At 39.8% G+C, this 26,185-nt stretch overlaps 1 protein-coding gene across 2 annotated transcripts in view; it reads left to right on the top strand.

The window, feature by feature from the left end:
- The window catches only part of SCAF4 (SR-related CTD associated factor 4), a 47,445-nt gene that overhangs the window by 9,586 nt on the left and 11,674 nt on the right, over nucleotides 1-26,185 (top strand). The window contains exons 2-19 of one of the 2 annotated variants that reach the window (XM_082220718.1): nucleotides 5,783-5,866; nucleotides 6,269-6,313; nucleotides 7,566-7,727; nucleotides 8,634-8,769; nucleotides 10,640-10,779; nucleotides 12,463-12,639; nucleotides 12,917-13,014; nucleotides 13,451-13,559; nucleotides 13,676-13,846; nucleotides 17,586-17,665; nucleotides 18,446-18,630; nucleotides 19,377-19,477; nucleotides 20,551-20,664; nucleotides 21,311-21,467; nucleotides 22,342-22,499; nucleotides 23,673-23,826; nucleotides 24,292-24,387; nucleotides 24,474-24,662. In XM_082220718.1, coding sequence (XP_082076844.1) covers nucleotides 5,783-5,866; nucleotides 6,269-6,313; nucleotides 7,566-7,727; nucleotides 8,634-8,769; nucleotides 10,640-10,779; nucleotides 12,463-12,639; nucleotides 12,917-13,014; nucleotides 13,451-13,559; nucleotides 13,676-13,846; nucleotides 17,586-17,665; nucleotides 18,446-18,630; nucleotides 19,377-19,477; nucleotides 20,551-20,664; nucleotides 21,311-21,467; nucleotides 22,342-22,499; nucleotides 23,673-23,826; nucleotides 24,292-24,387; nucleotides 24,474-24,662 — 2,356 coding nt within the window. The remainder of the gene's footprint in view (nucleotides 1-5,782; nucleotides 5,867-6,268; nucleotides 6,314-7,565; nucleotides 7,728-8,633; nucleotides 8,770-10,639; nucleotides 10,780-12,462; nucleotides 12,640-12,916; nucleotides 13,015-13,450; nucleotides 13,560-13,675; nucleotides 13,847-17,585; nucleotides 17,666-18,445; nucleotides 18,631-19,376; nucleotides 19,478-20,550; nucleotides 20,665-21,310; nucleotides 21,468-22,341; nucleotides 22,500-23,672; nucleotides 23,827-24,291; nucleotides 24,388-24,473; nucleotides 24,663-26,185) is intronic. The other variant, XM_082220717.1, reaches the window with a different exon arrangement.

Genomic DNA, 26,185 nt, shown 5'->3' with positions numbered 1-26,185 from the left:
GCCTTCCGTTTCTGAGGCTGCCTGTCTTGATGTTCCAGGTAAGCTGACCATGTTTCTAGACACATCCCAAAGTTGGTATTGACCTTGGAGTAAGGCCTACTGAGAAGAAACATCTTTTGGGATGTTCACACCATTGTGGTTTGTTCAGCTTTCCCAAAACGTGCATTTAAACATATACTGTAAAGTATTTGGAAAAACAAACCCACCTTTGGCCACAATTGGATCATGGAAGGGTATGAAAACCATCTTATGTCACCTTTAGTTTTATTATAATAAAGAACAATCTCAGGCTTGGCATTCTGGTCTGAAATTGCTCAATATGCATTGAAGAAAGGAGAATCACGGTCCTTTAACAGACATTAAAACTGCTGATGCTGACAATTCTCAGTAAGAAAGAACTGCGGGGTGGGGGAAGAGAGTGTTCTGGTTTTCAGTGTACCAGTCAGACCTAAGCTTTTCATTGCTAATTCCTTTGGTAATGGCATGCTGGTGAAAAAAGTCTTACTTTTATTCCATGCAGAAGCCTGTAAATGAGTTGTTAGTTTCTGGTGGAATCATAACCAGAATTTTATGCCATGCTTGGGTACATATTGCCTCATTGGATGCCTTGCTCTGAATAGGACTAATTGTTTGTTACTGCAACATTCTCATATGGCATGAAACATTATGGGAAGGATTTTGGTAAACATAAGCTACAGGACACACACAGGTTCCACATTCTCTCACACAGGTAATTGGGGGCTTTCTGAGGGCTTTATTGGTTCTTTTGAAGGAAGATATTTGATCATTACCCTTAAATCTGGCCTCTTGTTCAGAGTGACGTTGCTGATGGTTTGCATATATTTTGTACATGAAATTGAGGCCACAAAGAGCCCCCAATCCAAATTTGTAAATTTTGTGCAAAATCTTACCAATGATTAAAACAACTAAGTTTTGCTGGGTAGCTGAATGTTATAACTGGAAAACAAAGGTTTTTTAAAGTTATGTACATACTGGGGTTTTATAAGCTTATATAGTGATTTTGACTCCTGTAGATTATTCTGGGAAGTTAATAAAAGTGAGTAATTTTAAACTGAGACTGAATCCTGAGATGGAGGGTGTGTGTGTGTGTAGGCAGCTCATGTGTCTGGGAGGTAGATGGACAACCTGTTACAGATTGGATTGCAGTCTCCTTGAAGGAGTAGGTTCATAGTTTGAGGTACTCCTGGTTCCAGCATTGGCACTTGATGCTGGGTGGCATTGGTGGCACGTGGTGCCTTTTTCCAGCTATAGCTGCTTTGTCAGGTCCTGCTGTTTATGGACTGAGCTAGCCTGGCCACAGTAACTTACATACGCTGTTGAAGGCAGTATGACCTTGAATGCCAGTTGCTGGGAATTGCAAGTGAAGAGATCACTGCTGCATTCAGGTTCTGCTTTTTGGCTTTCCATAGGAATCTGGGTGGTCGCTGTGAGAACAGGATACTGGACTACATGGGCATTGGCCTGGTTCTGCAGGCTCTTGTGTTCTTATGTTAACCTATGCATTAGTAAGGGGGCGCGGGGGGCTCTGTGGGTTAAACCACAGAGCCTAGGACCTGCCGATCGAAAGGTCAGCGGTTTGAATCCCCGCAGCGGGGTGAGCGCCCGTCGTTCGGTCCCAGCTCCTGCCTACCTAGCAGTTCGAAAGCACGTCAAAGTGCAAGTAGATAAATAGGGACCGCTTTCTAGTGGAAAGGTAAACGGCGTTTCCGTGTGCTGCGCTGGTGCTGGCTCGCCAGATGCAGCTTAGTCATGCTGGCCACGTGACCCGGAAGTGTCTTCGGACAGCTCTGGCTCCCGGCCTCTTGAGCGAGATGAGCACGCAACCCTAGAGTCGGACACGACTGGCCCTGATGGGCAGGGGTACCTTTACCTTTGCCTTATGCATTAGTAATCTTTTGTTTGTATTATGTTCTGTATATGCTGCTATTTTTGAAGAAGCTGCAACTTTGGAAGCTGCAATTAATGCAGAATTCAGCCTTCAGAGTGCTGAGCAGTGTACCATTGTAACTGTATAACACGGGTTTTACAAGAATTGTACTGGTTGCCTGTACAGTGGTGCCTCGCAAGACGAAATTAATCCGTTCCGCAAGTCTCTTCGTCTTGCGGTTTTTTCGTCTTGCGAAGCACGGCTATTAGCGGCTTTAAGAAAAAGGAAACAAACTTGCAAGAACTCGCAAGACGTTTCGTCTTGCGAAGCAAGCCCATAGGGAAATTCGTCTTGCGGAACGACTCAAAAAACGGAAAACTCTTTCGGCTTGCGCGTTTTTCGTCTTGCGAGGCATTCGTCTTGCGAGGTACCGCTGTATACTGCTGAAGATGTGTGACTTCTAGTAGAGTGGGGCAGGAAATATGAGCATGATGATGCCATGCATCTTCATCTACAGGATGCTACTGGGGAAAAGTGGGGATCTAGCTCTCAGCAAGCAGCCACGTGGCCCTTTTAATGTTTAATCTGATCCTAAAATGGTAAGGTTCTTAATTTTTATACAAGTATGTGATCTTATCCTGGCTTTATTCTTTCAGCAGTGGTTCGATAGTCTAGAAAGCCAAGGATATACCCTTTCTTTTTGTTCTCTGGTTCCCCCACCCCCATACGGCACACAATATGAGATTGCTGCTGGGCTGTTGTGTCGTTCCCCTTCCCCCGTTGTGCAAAATGTACTTCTGTGATCATGGGGTTTTACCTCAGTTTGCTGAGAAACCTCTAGTTTCTCAGTGGTCCTGTTTTGGCTCCTGTTTTGTTGGTACTAAGCAACCTGAGTTTGCTATTAGGAATGTTGATTTTTTAAACTTGGTTTAGGAGTGAAGTACTTGCACTGACAGCCGTTATGTGATGGTGGACTGGTTTTGGACACAAACATAGGTAGCACAGGCAACACCTGTTTTGCACGGGAGTTCAGTTCCATGTCATTGTGCATGTTGGCGGAGTACACAAAAACCTGCCCCATTCTGGCCACCCTGCCCCATTATGCCCCCTTTTCCTGCTACTTCTGGGTTTGCAGTGATGCACACAAAATGAGAGTTGCCTCTACTAATCTCTTACTTAGCTGAAGGCGGATGTCTTTTAACAGCATGGCTTTTTTACTTTGGCATTTGTATATTAATGTAAAACCATTGAATACTGTTCTTCTAGCCTCTAAATACCAACATGATATTACAAAAAGAGGGGGGAGCTGTAGACTTTAACAATAAATGTATAAATGAGAGCTTTGGTTGAGTTAATTAATCCTTAGGCAGTTTTAGAGGACAAACTTAAGGACACAATTTATTGAGGTTATTTTGATTCAAGTGTGCTACTGTGAATGAATAAAAAGCTATTAAAGTAAACTTTTGTCTAACAATGTGTGGTAGCTTTTTAATTATTTACAGTGTATGAGGATCTCGTATCAATATTTATTATGGATTTAGACTGGCAAGTTATAACTGGGGATTTGTCTAAATCTTAGTCCTGCTTCTAACTGTTTTGCTGAAATTTGGTGCCTCTCTTTCTGTTGAATCTCTTGCTTTCTGAGATTGTTTTCTTGTTAGCTGGCCTCTTTTCCCCAAGAGGATATACAGCAGCATGTCTGGAAACTAGCATCATTACTGTCTTCATTTTTTTCTAAATGCCTGCTTCCATTATATATTGCGGCATTATATATTACGAAAGTTACAAAACACCCCTACATAGTGGAGGGAAGGGAGGTTTTTTATAACCTCATGGCATATACAAGCTCTGCAACCCTAGTCTTCCCCACTCCCAGAAGACAAAGCTCTTAGGAACTTGAGCCGGCCAATTGACGCTTCTTTCTCTCTTCCTCACCTGCCATCTTGGCATTCTGGACGTCTTGGAAGCTCAGAAACCATTGGCAGCCTGTTTTCTGGGTTTTGAATTCTTTTTATTGTTAGTTTAGTTTACAAACTTAAATACTTCTGTGTTCCTAGGGAGTCCCCAGAATATGTAGAAACCTATATCTTGTTTTTGGTTGGTCCCATTTCACCTCCAAACTGATAGGCACTTGATTATTTGAGGGAACCTTTGGGACAAAACATTGCAGTGCCTAGTGCTTTTGTTCAGACTTCCAGCTACTCCCCCTCAGCATTCTGTGGCAACTGAGCATGTTCAGTCCTCAATGAGCTGTGTTTCCTTTTTTTGGGTGGGGTGAGGGTGGAGATTGCCTCCTTAATTCCCCCCCCCTAAATATATTTTGGGACTCCTGCACCCTCTCATGTGAATTCCTGTTGTTTTATTAATTCATTATTTATAAGCTTTCTATCCTGCCTTTCAATTGAATTATCCTCAAAGCAGATTCTAGTATATTAAAATAAAACATTCACACAAAAACATAAAAACCCTTCACAACCCATCAGCCCTTTGTCCCCTGTCTGCTGGTAAATGCCAGAAGGTGCTTCTTTTCAGCTCTGCAGTCCCAGGTGAACAGGGAATTGGAGCAGTGTGTCCTTTTTGGCAGGGTAGGGGAAACATGCTCCCTGTCATTGCTTCTTTGAAGGCAGATGGATGAGGAACACAATGGACAACAGGTGTACAGTGGTGCCTCGCAAGACGAAATTAATTCGTTCTGCGAGTTTTTTTGTCTAGCGAATTTTTCGTCTTGTGAAGCACGAAATCCCATAGGAATGCATTGAAATTCAATTAATGCGTTCCTATGGTCAAAAAAAGTCCAAACAAAGCCAAATTTGGTACAACAAGAGTTTATTAAGTGCTCTTTAAAGTCACACATACTGTAAAGAGCATTTCAAAAATTGATGGAACAATAAATTAAGTTTCTAAACATGACAGAAAAACATTTAAAAATCAACAAAGTGTACAGTACATTTTCTAAGACTCTGGGGGACAACTCGAAGAAGGTTCCTCTTCCACTCTTTGCTTCTTGCTGAAGAACCCCCTCCCCAACTGTTCCCCCAGCCGCCCACCACACAGAAATTCAAATCCAGATTTTTTTTAAAAAAAACAGCAGAGTGGCCCAATGGTCACAGAAAATCATAAAAATGCAGGAAAAAAACACACAAGCTTCCAGATTCTTGCAAAACCATCACCAACACCAAGTCCTTGAATTCCAAACACCCCAACCCAAAATCCACCCCCCCAAAAAAAGTTTTAAAAGTTTAAAAGAAGTTTTGGAAAAGCTTCAAAAATCACCAAAGTCTTCAAAAACCTCAAAAAAGGCTACCATACCGCGTTCTATGAGTTGCTCCTCAAAGTCAAGTCGCAACTGTATTAACGGTGTTAAGAAAAAGGAAACAAACTTGCAAGATGTTTTCGTTTTTCGTCTTGTGAAGCAAGCCCATAGGGAAATTCGTCTTGCGAAGCAGCTCAAAAAACGGAAAACCCTTTCGTCTAGCAAGTTTTCCGTCTTGCGAGACATTCGTCTTGCGGGGCACCACTGTACACCTGCAGTCCCCTGAGTGGTGGGAGAGACTAGAGTGCATTTTGACTACAAAAGTCTGGAGAATTGCCTGAGATACAGGTTTCAGTTTCATATGAAGAGCACAGAATAGTCTGATCAGCCATTTTTATAACATTTTATGGGTGCAGTTTGGAACATATGCCACTTTCTAAGTGTGACATAATTTCAGAAATAGCTTTACAACTTGCACTGTTATTTGAACTATGGTAATTAGTTTTTAGTTCTGGAGCTATTTAGCATTTAACTGGGATGGAAAGAGTTCATCAAAAGGTGTGTAGTAACAAAGTTGCATTTCAGTTACTTGTGTTTTACGATTTTTGGTTTCTCTTCTTCTCTCCACCCCACCATGTTAGCTCTTCTCATTGATGGAGATGAAACCTCCTATTTCTCGTGCAAAGATGATTCTTATTACTAAAGCTGCCATCAAAGCTATTAAGGTGAGATAGTAAAGAGTATTTATTTTATTTTGTACAAAATTTTAAAAGGTTTGAACATTTGTAGCATGTTCTGTGTTTTTTCAAAGATTACATGGACTGAGAGTCATTCTCACTTACTAATATTTTACAGATACTGAATAATTTTAATTATAATGCTTTTAATGTATACTTTTATCACTGTCAAAGTAATTTTTAAAAATAACTCAATTTCAAACACTCCTTTGAGATGATTTTGAGATAGTTATAAATGCAGGTTGGGATTAGTTTAATAAAATGACCTATGATATATTTCCTTCTGCTTAGTTTGATATGAGTTTATAAGCTAATGTTTAAGGTAAACAAATTCACATTTCTTAAACATATGAAATTAAACATTTCAAATGTTCTTTGATTCTCTTTCAGCTTTACAAACACGTAGTCCAGATTGTAGAGAAGTTTATAAAAAAGGTAAATGAAATATTCATTAAGTTGTATATACAGATGATTCAGCAATTTACATCCCCCCCCAAAAAAAAATGGTTTGGTTTTTTTAGAGCAGACACAATCAAAATATGTGCATCTAGCAGTTCTATGGGAAATCACTCAGCAACTGCATATATTAATTATGGCAATGGTAATAGCTCCATAACTGTGCAGAAAGATAGCATATTACATGGGGATTTGTTCTGGGGGATTATATGTAAAAGCCAAAATTGTGTAGTTGGAAAAATCACAAAACCACTCCCGTGTGATCATTCGTATTTTTTGGAAGCATGGGCCTTCCACCCCCCCCAACAAGGCAAGATCTTGCAGGAGCTTCCCAGAGTGAGATCTTCCCAGAGCCTGGCAAGCAAGACTCTCTGCCTTCTGTGCTTTAACTTGTGTGATACCAGCTGGCTGGCCGCCAAGCATGTAAAGTTTTGATCATGCAAGTTAAATGTGCACAGGTTGCAACTTTGCTGTTTGGGTTTGTTTGTTTGTTTGTTTGTTTGTTTGGGAGAATTAGCTAATTCTAACCACCACTAAACTAATACACAACACACCTGCAAGAAGAAGTAAGCACAAAAGGCATAAGAGGAGATGAGGAAGTTTAGCCTGCCTAGATTGGGAGCTGGAAAACGAATTGCAAAGCTTGTGTATGGATCTCCCCTTCTTGCATCTCTTGATGCCAGAAAACTTTGATGTTACTGAGTTTTTGGGACATAGGGCCTACATACTTGACCTTAGCTGTGTCAATTCTGCCTGTGATCTAGGTAACATGCAACTAATACGAAGGCAGGGCATGTTGGGGCAGGCTTAGTCTGCTTCTTCTATTGTACATTGATTATTTATTTTTGTGAGAGTCTTTTTGAACTGCCAAGTCATTTAAAAACATTTGGTGATGTACATTCAAACATCGTAGTTATGACATCATTATAAAAAATAACCATCACTGAGTCAAATTAATGTATATTCCTAGGCATATTTTTAAAGTGCATATCTTGCCTGATATGTGACTGGATTTCTGAGATCAGTGTTTAAAAAGTGAATAGCACTTACGTTCAAATTCCAGGAAATATAGTGGAATGTCTATAGTGTTGTATGGCACCTGCTAGTTTGTTTTCCTTCCCCCCGCTTTCTGGACTTTTAACTTCATGCTAATATGATCATACAGAGCTTACTGTTAGGATTTATAAAATGTATATTACTTCTATGACTTTCTGTCTGTCTCTCTCTTTAGTGTAAACCAGAATACAAAGTTCCTGGATTGTATGTTATTGACTCTATTGTTCGTCAGTCTCGTCATCAATTTGGAACAGATAAGGATGTTTTTGGGCCAAGATTCTGTAAAAATATAACAGCCACATTCCAGTATTTATATCTCTGTCCAACAGAAGACAAGGTATAACTCAACTTCTTGTAGCATTTTGACGTGTGTGTGTGTGTGTGTGTGAGAGAGAGAGAGAGAGAGAGAGAGAGAGAAATGAATATCTTCTGATCCTACTATATTTGGTCTACCCTGTACAAATGCACATTGTTGTTGGATACTATTTCTGAATGAGGCCTTGATGTTGAATGTTTCTTTTCTAGTTGGCTTTTAAATTTTTGAGGCCCTTCTTCCTCACCACTTCATGACTAAAAGCTCTTATGGAGGAACTTTTCTCTTCTGTGTAGAAAGCCATGTGAGCTGGATTTTATTCTATTTGATAGTAAAGCTGCAACACAAACTAGATGTGGCTGGTGACTTAGAACAGGCTTGGGTTCCTGCTGCTTGTATGTATTATGCTGACAAAACTGATTCCCACGTCTAGAATAGAATAAAGTAGCCATCATTTACTAAGTTGGGAGGTCCATAAAGTGTGTCATGAAAAATATTGTATGGGATTTGATCTCTCCATTCCTTCTCACTGTTGCTCATGTCCACAGTCATTTCCTGGAGAAGTCACAAAATGTTACAAAGCATAGGAAACAAAGTATAAAAGTTTTGTACTGTACTAATCTCTTTTTGTGTGTGTGTGCATGCAAGGACTAGGGCCTTGTTCAGATGGCATTTTTGTGCTCTCATCTTTGTGCATTGTGAGATTGATTGGTTTCATGCACCTTGTTTTGTCTCCTTGAACAGAAGATATCTGAACTCGGATGTCTCACATTTGTTTCGGTGATAGGAAACAAAGTGCCTGTGTCCATTACCTGATCTCATGATGTATAAAACTGAAGCGGGGGACAGTATTGTCTGAACACTGCCTAAGCTTTGATTAAGCAAATGAAGATTTTTAAAAGTGTACTTACACATCTCTTCTTTGAACAGAGTAAGATAGTTCGTGTCCTCAACTTATGGCAGAAAAATGGAGTGTTTAAAATAGAAATAATTCAACCTCTCCTCGACATGGCAGCAGGAGCTAGCAGTACTGCTTCAATGACTGAAGATACTACTAATAATGAAGGTAGGAAATCTTAGTTAAAACATTATTTTCTGTTATGGGCCTATGTTGTCAAACTCAGACTTTATTTGCTGAATTAATTGCAAGCAAAAGTTGGAGATAGATTTTTGTTGTTGTAACTCTTGGTGTTAAAAATATAATAAAGTTCATGTTTTGGCTAAGTGATTGTATTATAGAATAAGAGCGCTGTGAAGAGCCTTTTGGTTGACTGTATTATTCATGTGTATGTTTAGGATTGTACTGTGAAAACATTTTTTTTGTTCTTCCCATGTTTTGAATAGAATTATTTCTACCCATTTCTACCCATCTTGATGAGTCTGGCTGAAAATATTAAGATGGCCTAATAAATAAAATACACAATGATCTGGATACTATACAGCATATTCTGTTACCAGAAATGGTTTGTCATTTTGCCTTGACATTTAGGCATCCATGTATAAGTGGGGCACCCCTTAGATTCGAAAGCACCCCTGGATGCAAGTAGATAAATAGGGACCGCTTACTAGCGGGAAGGTAAACGGCGTTTCCGTGTGCTGCGCTGGCTCGCCAGATGCAGCTTGTCATGCTGGCCTTGTGACCCGGAAGTGTCTTTGGACAGCGCTGGCCCCCGGCCTCTTAAGCGAGATGGGCATGCAACCCCAGAGTCGGACACGACTGGCCCGTACGGGTAGGGGGTATCACTGTGAAATGTCCTTCCCTGTGCCTTATGTGAACCATAATCTGTTACATGTTTCTGGCATCTTGTGTTGACATACCTTTTTGCCCAGGCTTTCCCTGGTCCATAAGATTGAATCCTGTTATTTCTGAAATTCTTTTTTTATCTTTTCCTGTTGTTTGTGTTTGTTTTAATACTGCTTTGCTACTGTTTTATTTTCATGATATTTTTGTATACCACTTAGAGATGTTTAAATAGTAAGCACTTTAAAAATGCTAATGGACAAAACACCTCTAGAGATGTATATAACTCTAGTATTTTATATGTTGTGGTATACAAATTGCTGCAAATACATTAATAATATTGGGGTGTGTGTGTAATAGTATATTATCCATAAACAGTTTAGCAGCTCTCCATATATCCATTCAATCATCAGTATTCTTTATAAAGGTTCTCCCCCCAAAAAAATTGTAGTCTGTAGGCTCGTTAAGCTACAAAAGGCTTCCCTGAACTTTGTCATCAAGGTTTTCTATAAAGAAGTATGATTACTGAAATACAGAGAAAGAGAGAAAGTTAGGAGTTTATATGGGACTGTGGATGAAACTAGACATGACAATAATCATGCAAAAAGAAGTTTTGTGTTTTAAGAAACAGCACCACGAAATATAGCCGTGAGTGGGCTCAGAATTAGATCAAGGCTTTGGTGGGGAGATTTAACTCTTTGCCTCTGCTGTAGTCCTAATCATTGCCCCTACTTATCTGTGGCTGCTGTTTACTGTACAGAACACAATTATGTAACTACCACTTGCATGATTATTGTCAAATTTAGTTTGGCCCTAAGAATATTTAGTATATACTTACAGCCATATATTCACCTGGCCCTAGAGCAATAACAACTTATTATTTATACCCTTCCCCTCTGGCTGGGTTTCCCCAGCCACTCTGGCGGCTTCCAAAAAATACTCAAAATACAATAAAATACATACTTTGTGTTGTGGCATGCAGGGCAGGAGGGTGTTTGGCAATGAAGCATTGCCACATGATGTCTCATTTTGAGCATTCTGCCCGTGGAATTAAAAAAACAACTTGCTGACCATATTTGCGAATGGTCTGACCACCAAGTTTTGATTTTTAAAAACTTGCATTATAGTGTAAAAGTGCAATGCTATCAGTGTGAATTGTTGAAATCTTAATGTTTCATTTAAATTTATTTTATAGGTTCACCACCTCCTGCCACAGTGATTCCATCTGAGCCTCTTCAAGTTGCTTCCAACTCAGTACCTGCTGTGCCGCAATTGCCCAGTTCTGATGCCTTTGCAGCTGTAGCCCAGTTATTTCAGACAACACAAGGACAACAGGCAAGCAGAGACTTTTTGTTCAAAAATACAGAATTCAAATTAAGATAATAAGATGGTTATCTAATGCAGAATATATAACTATTCTATTTTAAAACCATTAGTGGAAATTTGTTAGTGAATAATAATAATAATAATAATAATAATAATAATAATAATAATAATAATAATTTATTTATATCCCACCCATCTGGCTGGGATTCCTCAGCCACTCTGGGTGGCTTCCAAAAAAATATTAAGATACAGTGGTCTGTTAAACATTAAAAGCTTCCCCTAAACAGGGCTGCCTTCAGATGTCTTCTAAAAGTCTGGTAGTTGTTCTTCTCTTTGATATCTGGTGGGAGGGCGTTCCACAGGGCGGGTGCCACTACCGAGAAGGTCCTCTGCCTGGTTCCCTGTAACTTGGCTTCTCGCAGCGAGGGAACTGACAGAAGGCCCTGGGTGCTGGAACTCAGTGTCCAGGCAGAACGATGCGGTGGAGATGCTACTTCAGGTATACTGAACCGAGGCCTTTTCGGGCTTTAAAGGTCAGCACCAACACTTTGAATTGTGCTCGGAAACATACTAGGAGCCAATGTAGATCTTTCAAGATCTTTATGTGGTCTTGGCGGCCTCTCCTAGTCACCAGTCTAGCTGCCGCATTCTGGATTAGTTGTAGTTTCTGGGTCACCTTCAAAGGTAGCCCCACATAGAGCACATTACAGTAATCCAAGTGAGAGATAACTAGAGCATGCACCACTCTGGCGAGACAGTCCACGGGCAGATAGGGTCTCAGCCTGCGTACCAGATGGAGCTGGTAAACAGCTGCCCTGGACACAGAATTGACCTGCACCTCCATGGACAGCTGTGAGTCCAAAATGACTCCCAGGCTTCGCACCTGGTCCTTCAGGGGCACAGTTACCCCATTCAGGACCAGGGAGTCGTCCACACTTGCCCGCGTCCTGTCCCCCCAAAACAGTACTTCTGTCTTGTCAGGATTCAACCTCAATCTGTTAGCCGCCATCCATCCTCCAGCTGCCTCCAGACACTCACACAGGACCTTCACCGCCTTCGCTGGTTCTGATTTGAAAGAGAGGTAGAGCTGGGTATCATCCGCATACACCAAACCCAACCCCCCTAATGATCTCGCCCAGCGGCTGCATGTAGATGTTGAAAAGATGTTGAATTGCATTAGTGAATAGTGAAATCAATATTTCTGCTGTTTACTGATCACATCTGGTCTGAAAATAAATCATGCATATGTATAACATGTCTGACCTTTGTCTGCTTGAGTAAGAAATGTCCTTTCTATTCTCTTGCCAGCTGTCTACTCTTCTGCATAGCACTAGCAATTCTCTTGAGGACTAGTAGACTTTTAAGTGCAGAAGAGAGAGTATGAATATGTTAGTGTGATCATCAGTGCTTTACTAGGTTTCCATGCAAAGCTCTCTTTTGTGGCTGTCTATTGTGGCTACCTCTGTGCTCCCTTATAGCTTTAAGAACACAGAGCAGAGGAGGAGCCACAAGAGCAGCTGCCTTGTACCATAATACCCACCAGGCATAGCAGTAACTAGTGCCTGATTGGAGGGTGGGGAGAGCAGATATCCACCCATTGGAAGGCATCAATTGTTGTACATTTATTACACCTCTGATGTTTTCACGGTCATTCCTAAGAAGATATTAATAGTTGCAGTTTCATTATTTTAGCTCCAACAGATTCTGCAGACTTTTCAGCAGCCTCCGAAACCTCAATCTCCTGTGATAGATAACAATGTAATGGCTCAGGTCCATGCTATTACTGCCCAGCTGCAGACTACAGCAACACAACCATCCGAACAAAAACATGATTTCTCAGCACCTGAGCAAAAGACATCTTTTGATAAGGTAATATTTTTCTTGTACTGAAAAGGAATTTACTCGATGATTTGTTTTTTGTCGAATGCCATGCCAAATTATTGTTTCATGCTATGAGAACAAGTATTCAGGGAGTCTTGATTCAACCTCCACTGCATGTGACATTTCCTTCCCCCCTTTCTGGTGAACCATACTTTGGTATGCAAAACTTAAAATGATCTTACATTGTCAGTGGTACTTATATTGTTTACTTGTCTTTCATTAATTACTGAAGAAAATAGAGTTGGCTCAATGTAATATGTTTCAGAAGCTGTTGGATCGATTTGACTATGATGATGAACCAGAAGCAGTAGAAGACACCAAGAAAGAGGAACCAACAGCTCCTGCAATCTCTCAACCAACATTGTAAGATTTATGAGTCAGAGCAGTAAATGCTAAAATTTAAGGTGATGTTGTAGAAGTGTAATGTTGCATATATAGGTTCTCTTCATTAGACTTCATTTTTTGAACTCTTTTATTATGCAATATTTGATATGCATCAGTTCGCTAAGCAAAACAAAAAGCCCCTATCCTGCAGTTACAGTTGAATATTACCACCTCAGCTTTAAAAATACTTAAATAGTGCCATCATTATAACAGCTAGAATACTGTTTCCATCCCTAATGAGTCTGCAGTCTAGAGTCTTGACAAAGAAAAGCAACAGAAGGAGGGGAGCAAAGAGGGGAAGTTTGTATTCATGGAAAAAATGCATGGGAAGGGGAGCACTGATGGCAGCCTGGGCTACTGTACTAAATTTTATGTCCTTAAAACGCTGCTTTAAAATCTCATATTTATTGCTCAGTGGTTTTCCGGGTGAAGGTATGCAGCAACAAGTTTATGCCCAGCTCCCAAATATAGACCAGTATCAGCAACGAGTGCTTGGAATGCAACAGGAACCTATGCTTCACCAGGTATTGGAAACATTTCCCTTATGCACAGTACTTAATAATTAGACATGCAGTACTTTGAAAGCTTGTTCTTGATTTTAAATTAATGGAAAATACCTATATATTCTTTTTTCTACCAGGTCCCACTTCCTCCAAATGGACAAATGCCAAGTTATGGACTTCTACCTGCACCACAGTTTCCTCCCATGGCTCAGCCTGGGATGCAACCCTCACCCCAGGTGCAACAACCTTTCCAGCCTTCTTTTCCAGCACAAAATGAACCACATACACAGAAACATACACATCAGCAGGTAAATAACTTGCTATCTTTCCCCCCAGTCCTAATGCCATATGTTGCACCCAGGAAGAAATCACAGAACCGTTCACAAGAGTTCCATAGTGTATGCTTTGGTCACTGTTTCTTAGGTAAAAGGTAAAGGTACCCCTGCCCGAACGGGCCAGTCTTGACAGACTGTGGGGTTTGTGCGCCCATCTCACATTTATTGGCCGGGGGCCAGCGCTGTCCGGGGACACTTCCGGGTCACGTGGCCAGCGTGACATCGCTGCTCTGGCGAGCCAGAGCCGCACACGGAACGCCGTTTACCTTCCCGCTGGTAAGCGGTACCTATTTATCTACTTGCACCCGGAGGTGCTTTCGAACTGCTAGGTGGGCAGGCCCTGGGACCGAACAGCGGGAGCGCACCCCGCCGCAGGGATTCGAACCGCCGACCTTTCGATCGGCAAGCCCTAGGCGTTGAGGCTTTAGCCCACAGCGCCACCCGCGTCCCTGTTTCTTACTCTATTTTAATTTATCTGGATGTGTTTGTCACATTAGATTTCCAGTACAGGTTAGACTCCTTTCGAGTACTGAGTTTTAGTATGTTTAGTGACCCAAAGTGGTGGCGGCAGAACATTATGATGGCATGGTAGATTAATTGCTTAATCTTTTCAAAAATTTCTAATGTGCACTAGAATCTGTATACTTTAATATGTGCTTTGTGAAGGAATCTACAGTTATTGTATCTCCAATTTTAGTCCTTGATCAAAAAGGCAATATAGGCAGTATTCAGACAATCATACTTTGGCTTAATAAGATGATACATGAACAAACATTTGCCTTTCCTTCATATGAACAAGCTAACAAACTAGAAAGTATTCTGTTGACTATAATCTCCTGTTTCATTCAACCGAGGGAACAGTGGTTTAATGGTTTTGCAAAAAAACTTGCACACCTGTAACTTGCACAATCACAGCTTTACATATTTGCTGACCAGTTCGCTGCAAGCACACAAATGAAACACACACAAGCCAGAGAACTTTTAAAAAGTTATTTTGGTACCAGGTTTTCCCACTCTGGAAAGAGCTTTTAAGCTCTCCACCTTGCTTTTAAGCTCCCATGAGACCCTCCCAGAACCCCATAAGCAGGACGGAGAGCTTCTATATGTGTGGAGCAATGTCTGCTCAGCATGCCAGCATCGGACAGGTAGGGGTGCTTGCGCAATCCCCCCGAACATAACCCCCACACAAGTTGCGAGGCTACTGTAAATAGATTACATCTATGCCAGGGTTTCACTGTCCAGAGCAGAAATCTCTTAATTGAACTGAGGTATCCATTACACTGCACTGAGTAGAAGTTTTCATTTTGTATAATTTTTTATTGGACAGAACCGGCAGGTAGTAAATTCTCACTTAAAGAAGTTAAACTTGCTCATTAGAAATACAAATACCTTATGTTACTTCAGATAATATAATACACCTGTTTTCAGCTCAAATTATATATGGATTAGCAAGGGTGTTGGATATTCCTGTCAAGCTTACATGCTTTATTTTACAACTAATACTTTAGATAGAATGTGATTGGTTTAGCATTTTGCTGAAGCAAAATGATTGATTGATTTCCACCACTTACTAGTTTTCATTTGCTACAAGAGTTTATATCCAACTAAATTTATACTCTGAGTAGACCCAGTCAAATCAGTGAAATTAAGTTAATCATGACACCTGTTGCCCATTGATTCCAGTAGGTTTGCTCCAAATATTATTTAGTAAGATACATCCTTAACTATGTTAAAGTGGTTTAAACAGCATTTTCTTAAGGAATCATGTTTTTACAATCTGTACATTTATTTACATTTAAGTGAATATGAATTGTAATTTGTTTTTTTAAATGATATTTATTAAAATTTCAGAGAAAAGAATTACATAAAAACAAGAAATACAAAAATAAAAGACAAAAGTAAAAATACAAGAAAAATATAAAATTCAAAATACAGAATAAAAAAATAAAAACACTTAAAAAGTAAAAGAAAAAAGAAAAAAATGAATCAATCTTTCCATGCCTTACATTCATATCCTTGTTTCCCTGATCTCCTCATACCTCCCTTTTTTGTATTCCAATTCAATTAGTTAATTCAGCAATTTCTTTCCCTCTTTATTTTCTCCTAATCCTTTAACTTAATATAGTATAACTTTAAATTTTCGCCTGTTATCAATCCATTTTTACATACACCTTTGTAGCATTACTGCTTAAACCACTTAACTTCATTCTAACATCATTCTAACATTCCTTAATTTTACAATATTTCTGTAGATAATCTTTAAATTTCTTCCAATCTTCTTTCACCAATTCTTCTCCCTGGTCTCGGATTCTGCCAGTCATTTCTGCCAATTCCATGTAGTCCATCACCTTCATCTGCCATTCTTCCAGAGTGGGTAGGTCTTGTGTCTTCCAATACTTTGCAATAAGTATTCTTGCTGCTGTTGTGGCATACATAAAGAAAGTTCTATCCTTCTTTAGCACCAATTGGCCGACTATGCCCAGGAGAAAGGCCTCTGGTTTCTTCAAGAAGGTATATTTGAAATACCTTTTTCAATTCATTATAGATCATCTCCCAGAAAGCCTTAATCCTTGGGCACGTCCACCAAAGGTGAAAGAATGTACCTTCAGTTTCTTTACATTTCCAACATTTATTATCGGGCAGATGATAGATTTTTGCAAGCTTGACTGGGGTCATGTACCACCTGTATATCATTTTCATAATATTCTCTCTTAAGGCATTGCATGCCGTAAACTTCATACCTGTGGTCCATAACTGTTCCCAGTCAGCCATCATTATGTTATGTCCAACATCTTGTGCCCATTTAATCATAGCAGATTTCACCGTTTCATCCTGAGTATTCCATTTCAACAGCAAGTTATACATCTTTGACAAAATCTTAGTTTTGGGTTCTAACAGTTCTGTTTCTAATTTTGATTTTTCCACCTGGAAGCCAATTTTCTTGTCCAAATTATATGCCTCCATTATCTGATAATAATGAAGCCAGTCTCGCACTTTGTTTTTTAATTTCTCAAAACTCTGCAGTTTCAGTCTATCTCCATCTTTTTCCAAAATTTCCCAATATTTCGGCCATTTGACCTCCATATTGAGCTTTTTCTGAGCTTTCGCTTCCATTGGTGACAGCCACCTTGGGGTTTTATTTTCCAATAAATCCCTATATCTTATCCAAACATTGAACAATGCTTTCCTGACAATATGGTTTTTAAATGCTTTATGTGCTTTGACCTTATCATACCACAGATATGCATGCCATCCAAATACATTGTTAAAACCTTCTAAATCCAAAATGTCTGTGTTTTCAAGAAGCAGCCAATCTTTCAACCAGCAAAAAGCTGCTGATTCATAGTAAGATTTAAAGTCTGGCAGGGCAAATCCACCTCTTTCCTTTGCATCTGTTAGTATTTTAAATTTTATTCTAGGCTTCTTGCCCTGCCAGACAAATCTAGAAATGTCTCTCTGCCACTTCTTGAAACAATCCATTTTGTCCACAATTTGCAATGTTTGAAACAAAAACAACATTCTAGGCAATACATTCATTTTTATCGCAGCAATAAGGTCCAGCAGTGAAAGCTTCAAACTTGACCATGTAATTTGAACCAAATGAAAATCTTTACATTTCAAATGCTGTCTAGTTTTAAATTTGAAACTGATCAAAAAGTGAAACTGAAGAACAGCTGTAGTAATATATCCTTGCCTCCCCCCCCCCCCGCAGGAAATGGAAGTGGATCAGCCTCCTGTTCATGAAGGAAAGAGGCATGAGAGCAGAAAGTCAAGATCTAGATCTGCATCAAGGTAAGAAGTATCAATTACGTGTACATTTATAATCCATTAATAGGTACTAGAGTGTATCCAGGTACAGGAATAATGTAAAAATCTCAAAGCTGAAAGCTTTTAATCTCTTATCCTACATTTTTGTTATTTATGGTTTTATACTTTGCCATTCAGTAAGTGCTACATTCAAGAATACAGTGGTGCCCCACAAGACGAATGCCTCGCAAGACGGAAAACCCGCTAGACGAAAGGGTTTTCCATTTTGGAGGTGCTTTGCAAAACGAATCTCCTATGGGCTTGCTTCACAAGACGACAATGTCTTGCGAGTTCCTGCTGGTTTTTCCCCCTCCCCCCCCCTTTTCTAAGCCACTAAGCCGCTTATCAGCTGATCCGATCAGCAGATAAGCCGCTAAAAGCTGCTAATAGCGCTAATCCGTCAATGGGCTTGCTTTGCAAGACGAAAAAACCGCTAGACGAAGAGAATCACAGAACGGATTCTTTTCGTCTTGCGAGGCACTACTGTAGATCATTTGCATTTTGTGATTTCATACAAGGCATACGTAGGGACAAATGGGGTGTGGTTTTTCTAAGGCAGGTTTGGCTTCTTAGAGGTGTTTTGTTTGCATTTTGGGGCAGTGATAGCCAGAAATAAAGATCTTAAAAGGGAAATTTTTCACATTGCTCTCAAAGGACAAGCCTTACTATACAATAACAGTTCTCAGATTTGGGGATGGGCAGCCAGCAAGTTACCTATGAATGTAAAACTTACTCTGTATTTTTAATATCTTCCTTAAATACTAGATCACCCAAAAGGAGAAGATCACGGTCTGGTTCTCGGACTAGAAGATCACGCCATCGTCGTTCCCGTTCCCGGGACAGGCGCCGCCATTCCCCTCGATCCCGATCCCAAGAAAGGCGTGAAAGGGAGAGAGAGAAAGAGCGCAGAGCAAAAGGCCTTCCTCCAATCAAAACAGAAACTGTTAGTGGTGAGTATTATTTCTGTCTTTCTTAGCAAGATGGAACAGTATTAATACATGCTGTCAAATGTGTTTTTGTCCTTGCTTTCTTTTTCCGGTAAGATAGCACTTCAGAACAGTAGGCAAAGTCAGAATGGCAAACTGATACTCTGCATCACTGTGTTAAATCCATTTTATTACTGAGCTGCAGTCCTTGGAAAGTTTGAGAGCCACCAGTGTAGTAAAACTAAGTACCGTATTTTTTGCTCTATAAGACTCACTTTTTCCCTCCTAAAAAGTAAGGGGAAATGTGTGTGCGTCTTATGGAGCGAATGCAGGCTGTGCAGCTATCCCAGAAGCCAGAACAGCAAGAGGGATTGCTGTTTTCACTGCACAGCGATCCCTCTTGCTGTTCTGGCTTCTGAGATTCAGAATATTTTTTTTCTTGTTTTCCTCCTCCAAAAACTAGGTGCGTCTTTTGGTCTGGTGCGTCTTATAGAGCAAAAAATACGGTATATATTTTTAAAAGATGGGCCAGAAATGCACAAATGTTCTTGTTAATTTCACCATGATTAGTAGTGTCCTGTTTTTGGCGATGATGAGAAGCTCTAGCCTCTCATTCTGAGTTTGGAAATGAGAGATGTCTCCTTCTGGAGGAGCTTTCCATTTGCTCAAGGGACTCTAGATCCTACCCATTCAGATTCATGTATACTTTTCAAATTATTGCTAGCTTGTGATTCAAGTTGCCAGTCATCTTTGACTTGTCACATTTTTAGTTTGCAGTACAACACTATGGGTAGGCCAGTTGGATAAACGAACATCGCAGCAAGATGTTGGAGGTCTCCTAGAAGAGTTTGGACCAATTGAATCTATAAATGTGAGTATGAAATAAAATACAAGTTACGAGAAAATAAAATCATCCAGCTGAAACCATTTTGAGTGATGCATGTAGTATTTTTTTGCAACACGTGCTAGCAAATTTGTATACTTGTTTAAAAACAAATTGAATACTTGTAACCAAAAAATTGAGAGCTATGATTTTTTAAAAGCCAACATTTTAAATGTTCTGATGTGAGAAATTGCTGTAAACAGTACTGAATATTAGTAATAGATGCAGCAAACAAATAAAGTCCATAATCAACATTGTGTATTTCCTCGGAAACCTCTAAGAACTTAGAAATATTAAAAACACGCAAGTCCCAGTTCTTCTCTTGCTGTACAGACATTGTATCTTGGTTTATGTCAGGAGTAGAGAACTGGATCTGGCCAGTGGGCAGGATCCTTAGCTTCCCCAGCCCCGTGGGCCAACTTATCAGAGTTGAAGTCTATATAATCGCTGATTAGTGGTTACAGCAACCTACTTCATAGGTGTACCAATTGATGCTCCTAGCATGCCTTCGAAGGAGTTTGCTGTAATCACCAATCAATTCCCTTGAAGTATATTTGGAGGAAGTGGTTTGGATTCAAACCGTAAATGGAGAATTTTTCCTTTGCAGATGTCTCGTATTGGCTGCAGTGGTGAGTTCCCTATTGGAAACTGCCTAGTGCAGCTGACAGTAGAGTATGGGGGGGGTTGTTTTCTCCATTTTCAGAAAGCACTTTGGATTCACAGACTGACTTCAAGGTGCTTGTTGCAGAGGAAAATTGCTCTGTTTGGAGGTAGAGAGTTGAAGTCAAACCTTTTCCTGCAAGTGAAGAGGGAGCTGCACCATGAGGATGAAGTCATGTGTTTGTTGAGTGGACATGGTTTGTGGCAAATGGCCTTGCAGACCAAACTGAGACCTTTGGCAATTAGGGTTGAGGGCTAGAGGTTTCTCTCCACTGATTTATGCCTTAAAAGGAAATAAGGCACACATTCAAACAAATTTCTTGTGACTTTGCACTTTTTCCTTGCAAAAATTATGGGAATTCCTGTTGAATAGTAGTGCAATGTTTTTATTTTTACAACAGATGATACCACCCAGGGGATGTGCCTATATTGTAATGGTGGAAAGACAAGATGCATACCGTGCTCTTCAGAAACTGAGTCGTGGGAACTTTAAAGTGAATCAGAAATTTATAAAGGTATTGGATATATTTTTCAATAAAAATGTAACTTATAGGATGAAATTTTTCCCTCAACCCCCTCCCCAAAGAATATTTCTATGGGATAATATTTTCAAGAGGGAAGAGAGGAAGGAGCAATTTCATTGTGAAAACAGAAATTGTTTTTGCTGCAGACACCATTGTCATCCATAGCAATCAATTAATCCAGAGGGGTTTTGGAAAAAAATATTTGGTAGCAGTAAGAAAAACCCCATTCAGCTCAGGTTGGGGGGAATGTTTATTTATGATAACTATGTGGTGGATGAGCCAAGTGGTAAGCTCCTACGAACAGAACGGATCACCATGTTATTTGGAGGGAGTTTATGTGGCTTGCATAGGACTGCTTAATTACGTGACACTGTCTTTGGTCATCTCGTTGCAAGAATTTTTCACAGGGCTACGATATGTTGTTCTTTGCAGATTTCCCATTGTATGTGGGCTGTGTTGAATGTGAGTCACACTCAGAGTAGACCTGCTGAAATAAATGGACATGACGAACTTAGGTCTATTTATTTCAGTGGTCTACTCTTGAGTAAAATGTTTTGCTTTCTGACTTTAGTTGTGCTGAACAAGTACAGGTTCACTGTTGGAAGGAAATCACTGGTATGTTGCTGTTTTCCTTCAGATTGCATGGGCTTTAAATAAAGGAATTAAACCAGACTATAAGCAGTATTGGGATGTAGAATTAGGCGTTACCTACATACCATGGGGCAAAGTTAAGCCTGAAGATTTGGAAAGCTTCTGTGAAGGAGGAATGCTGGACAATGAAACACTTAGTCCTGGTAAGAGATAAATATATGGAAAACAAATATTTATTTAAGAAAAAGTCTTACAAGTGAAATAATTTGAATCTGTTAAAAAAAGTCACTTGTTTTACTCTGCTTTGGGGTGGAACTTTAGGAGATGCTTGTAAGTAGAACTTCACTTGAACGTGAATCCCCTTGGAGCGTGAAATCTAATTCAAACATAAATTCTAATACTTATTTGGTAGTGTGAAAGAGGGCTGATAATTAGGGAATAGCGAAAATGTTTATTCAGTCAATTGTTACCTGATTTGATGCTTCTGTACCTGCTTGTGGTTTGGAATGCAGCTCCTAGTCCTGTTACACACATATGCAGATACTGCAGTACAGTTTCAGTGTGGACAAAAATAGTTATATTTAAAAGAATTTGATAAAATTTATATTTTATGATGAAATCCATATTTTACATCAAAATAGTATGCTTAATTTAAATGCAGAGTTTTGTGTGCGCTCTTTCAAAAAAAAAAATCACATAAATGGAGCTGAATAGGACCTATGAGGGGCTGCAGGACAAAGGAGTGTGAATTTTGGTTGCATGTGCAGTATTGGATTCTACCCTACGTGCCTGTTATAAAGATAGATAATGGGGCCGCAAGATAAACATTTCAAACAAATCTGTGCTTTTGCTGAACAAACTATATGTGCACATTCCAAAAGTTGTCTTTTGTCACCCTAAACAGATTCAGATAGTATTTGTGATTGCCATTGGGACAGATAAGTGGGTTGGCCATGATGTATACATATCATCAGTTAATGCATTAATTAAATTAATGCAGACTTTACACTTGTAAAGGCAGAAATTGAGATTAAATATTTTGCATTCTTGTAATTGATGTTTATATCTTTCCTGTAGAATGGAAAGGAATTCCAAAAAAGTCAGAAAACCAAGTAGCCCAGAATGGAGGCGCGGGAGACGCTGCACATAATGAACAAACTTCTCCGGTTGCTAAAAATATGTCCGTTCAAATGCCTGTTCCTATGCCCACACCAATAACAGTGCCTCCACCACAGGTAAGTTGTTTTTCTCCTTTTGATTTCTTATTTCTGCACATGGAAATTTTAAAGCTTGGTTCATCTTGTTGTTGAGAAGTAAGATGCAATTTCATGCACTGTTTTGACATGCTGACACACACACCATATGATGGTATTACAGTACATCTTTTACATGATGAAAATTCACATTTGAAACATACAGCAAGGTTTAGTACTAACTAAAAGTATACCTGATACAGAAGAAATATCAGAATTAGTTGCTTTGAAGGCGCATTCAAATGGAGAAATCATGTGGTACAACCTGTTATAGTATCTTGTGAGCAATGTGAGAATTTAGCTTTAGATTGATTAGATAAGGACTATAGGTTTAACTTAACCTGATAACTTGTTGACAAATTGGTTAAATGATGGCAAAACATGCAGGGCCATCAGCACTGAAACTGTTGATTTATGTGTTAATTGCATTAGTTGAAAAGCAAACTTCATTGAAATCACTTCAAAAACACTTTCAAACAGTTCTTACAATTGTGCATAATATCTGATAAATTAACTGCTCTAAGATTTTATGCAAGTAAAATTGTCTTTCTCTTACCTATGATCAGTCCAATTATAGGTCTTTTATTGAAGATCCTATGCCAAAAGGTGAAGTTTAACTGTACAATCTAAAGATACCACTTAAAAGCAAGGAACTCTTTAAATCAGCTTTAACCAGCCTGTTACCCTCTAGATGTTTTAGACTATTTGTCCCATCGGCCGCAGCCAGCTTGGTGGTGCTGGCTGAAGCTGATGGAGTTGTGGCCCAAATTGTTTTGAGAGCATCAGGGTGAGAAAGGCTGATTTAAATGCTGCTGGAGCTTTCTGTATTGCTTTTTATTCAGCACACAACAATGCAAACACATTCTTCATTTTTAAAAGTAACTTTTCTCATTATCTAATGGCAGATTCTGAAATGACAACTACAAAGAAAGCTCCTTGTAAACGTTTGTGGTTCCTTATCTCCCATGTAAATGATTCCACTGAAAAAGAGTTTTAGTAAGATACAATGTCTACACATTATTCAGAGAGAGAGAGAGAATTCTAATAGTTGGCTCTGTTAAAATGTCACACAAAGTCTTCATGCTCAGTAAGTCAATATCTATGGGTAAAAAGCTGTAGAATTATTGGTGAGTAATTTTTTTCATTCCACTGTAGGTTCCACCACACCAGCCAGGACCTCCAATGGTTGGTACACTTCAACCACCTACATTTACCCCTCCCATGGGAATGCCACCTCCAGGATTTGGTCCTGGAGTTCCACCTCCGCCTTTTTTGAGGCCTGGCTTCAACCCAATGCATTTGCCTCCAGGTAATTAAATATTCTCATAATTTTCATACATATGAATTGTGAATCTACTACAACCTAGTGACATCCAGATATTTTGGACTCCAACTCCTATTATCTGTGACCATTGCCATGTTGCTTTGGGTGGATGGGAGATGTAGTTCAAAACATATGTAGGGCATCAAGTTGTGGAAGGGTCCTCCTTTCCTTTTAAGGAGAAGAGAAGACTCCCTGGAAAAGACCCTGATGTTGGGAAAGATGGAGGGCACAAGGAGAAGGGGATGACAGAGGACGAGATGGTTGGACAGCGTTCTTGAAGCTACCAGCATGAGTTTGACCAAACTGCGGGAGGCAGTGGAAGACAGGAGTGCCTGGCGTGCTCTGGTCCATGGGGTCACGAAGAGTCAGACACGACTAAACAACAACAACAACAACAACATCATAAAGGATTTCTGTTGTAGTGATGCTTTGTTATTTCTGTCTTCATAGGTTTCCTTCCTCCTGGACCACCTCCACCTATTAACCCCCCAGTTTCAGTTCCTCCGGTCTCTGTTCCTCCTTCTCCAGGAGTAAACATCCCAAACTGTAAGTCTAATTTGTTATGTTATTAAAGTTGATGGTATTGCAAGCGTATGCCATTTAAAATATCTCTGTTAATATCACTGTTCTAGCCACTGTGGCCAATATAAATGAAGACACTACAAAAGACTCTTCTGTGGGAAACCCCATTCCAACAGTAGTTTCTGCAGCTAGAGGAAATGCTGAGAATGCAGATGGCTCCAAAGGATATCCAAATGCTCTGCCACCTGTAACTTCTACAAGTATCTCAGCTTCTGTCACCCAACCAGTTCCACTCCTTGGTAAGTTCCCTTTTCAGTTGCTGGATATATATGTGCTTTTTCTTTCTTTCAAAAGTACTCATTCTACTTTGTCAATAGTTAGGAAGTCAAAATTTTAGAAAACAAAGTGTTTTCCTGTGTAATTTGGTGGGGAGTAAAGCATTTAACGGTGCAAGTACCCACTATAAATAATGAAAGATTGAAGGATTGAAGCAGTGATTCAGTATTGAGAAATGATAATGTTAGGTACGTTTTAGTAAAACAAATCCAGGGGACTCAGGAAATATATAAGCAGATTCAGGGTTCTGGGTTTACTTTTGACAGAGATGTTTTTTTCCTGGTCACCAATGGCTGTGTATAGAAATATCTGAAACCAGGAGTTGGTGTAGGTGTGTAGATGACCCTGAAGATGAACTGTTTTCTCCCTGCCTTTATTCCTTAAAATATTCATTCCCGCATTCTGCCGTCCCATCTGGGATAACATCAGGACTGGGGGCTAAATGCATGTCTCAGGCCTCTCCATAGGCCACACCCCCATTCAGGCTACTCTTTCTCTCTTCAGGCCACACCCCTCTCTGGCCATTCTTTATGCCCCCCTCCAGTGTTTTTGGCTTGCTGGAATCTGTCCTTAAACTATGGTAAGGACTCTGGATACAAAAGTATGTGTACATGCAAACAGAAACCTCTCACTTCTGTATAGCTGGGATGAGGTTTACTATATCAAGATAAGAGTCACATCTGTTATTTCACCCACTTTTGCCTCTGACCCCAACCACTCACATGCAGCTTCCAGAATGTTCCCCTAGAAGCAATTCAGCCCTCAGATTAGAAGCAGGGTCCCTCCCTCTCACTTAGGTCCTCTCTCCTCCATGTTTCAGGATATATTGGTATGTGTAAGTTTGTATGCATAAGTTTGATTTTTGTTTTCAGATACTTAGCATGTTTATCTGCTCAGCTACATGGCATTTTGAATAATAAAAAACCATTTTAAACACTTTCTAAACTCAGAAGAATGGGCAAGTAGCTTTATGGTTGACACAAAGAGCCAGGCAATTAGTGGTGTGCAAAACATCTCCTGAAACCCAGAACAGGTTTCTCTTGAGCTCAGTTCCAAGCAGCAGCTTGTACGTTTGCCCAAATGCAGTGAATGTGCTCACAACTACAATTAGGTACATCTGTACACATCCTAATATAGAGGTCTGAACCTGAGCATACAAGAAAGATGTAACCATCTAATGCCACTGCTACCATTTCTTTCCTTCTACTCCTCGTCTGTTTCCTTATGTAAGAATTGTCTACCATTTTGTCACCTGAATTTCTCACCAGTGCAGACTTGCATTCCATACTCTTCCACATTTCCAGGAAAGGGGATAATGCATTGAGAGTGGGGTTCTTTTTGGCCCAGACTGTCTTTCTAGAAGAATTCATTTATCACACAACCCTCAAATGTATCCCGATCATTTGCCAAATCACCTGAATTACTGCTTCCACAACATTTTTGGGAAAGCTTTGCTAAAATTGCACTTCCTTGGTTTGAAACCTCC

This window comes from Podarcis vaucheri (genome assembly GCF_965113315.1).
Source record: "Podarcis vaucheri genome assembly, chromosome: 4".
Lineage (NCBI taxonomy): Eukaryota > Metazoa > Chordata > Lepidosauria > Squamata > Lacertidae > Podarcis > Podarcis vaucheri.
This window is presented reverse-complemented; position numbering and strand designations above follow the sequence as displayed.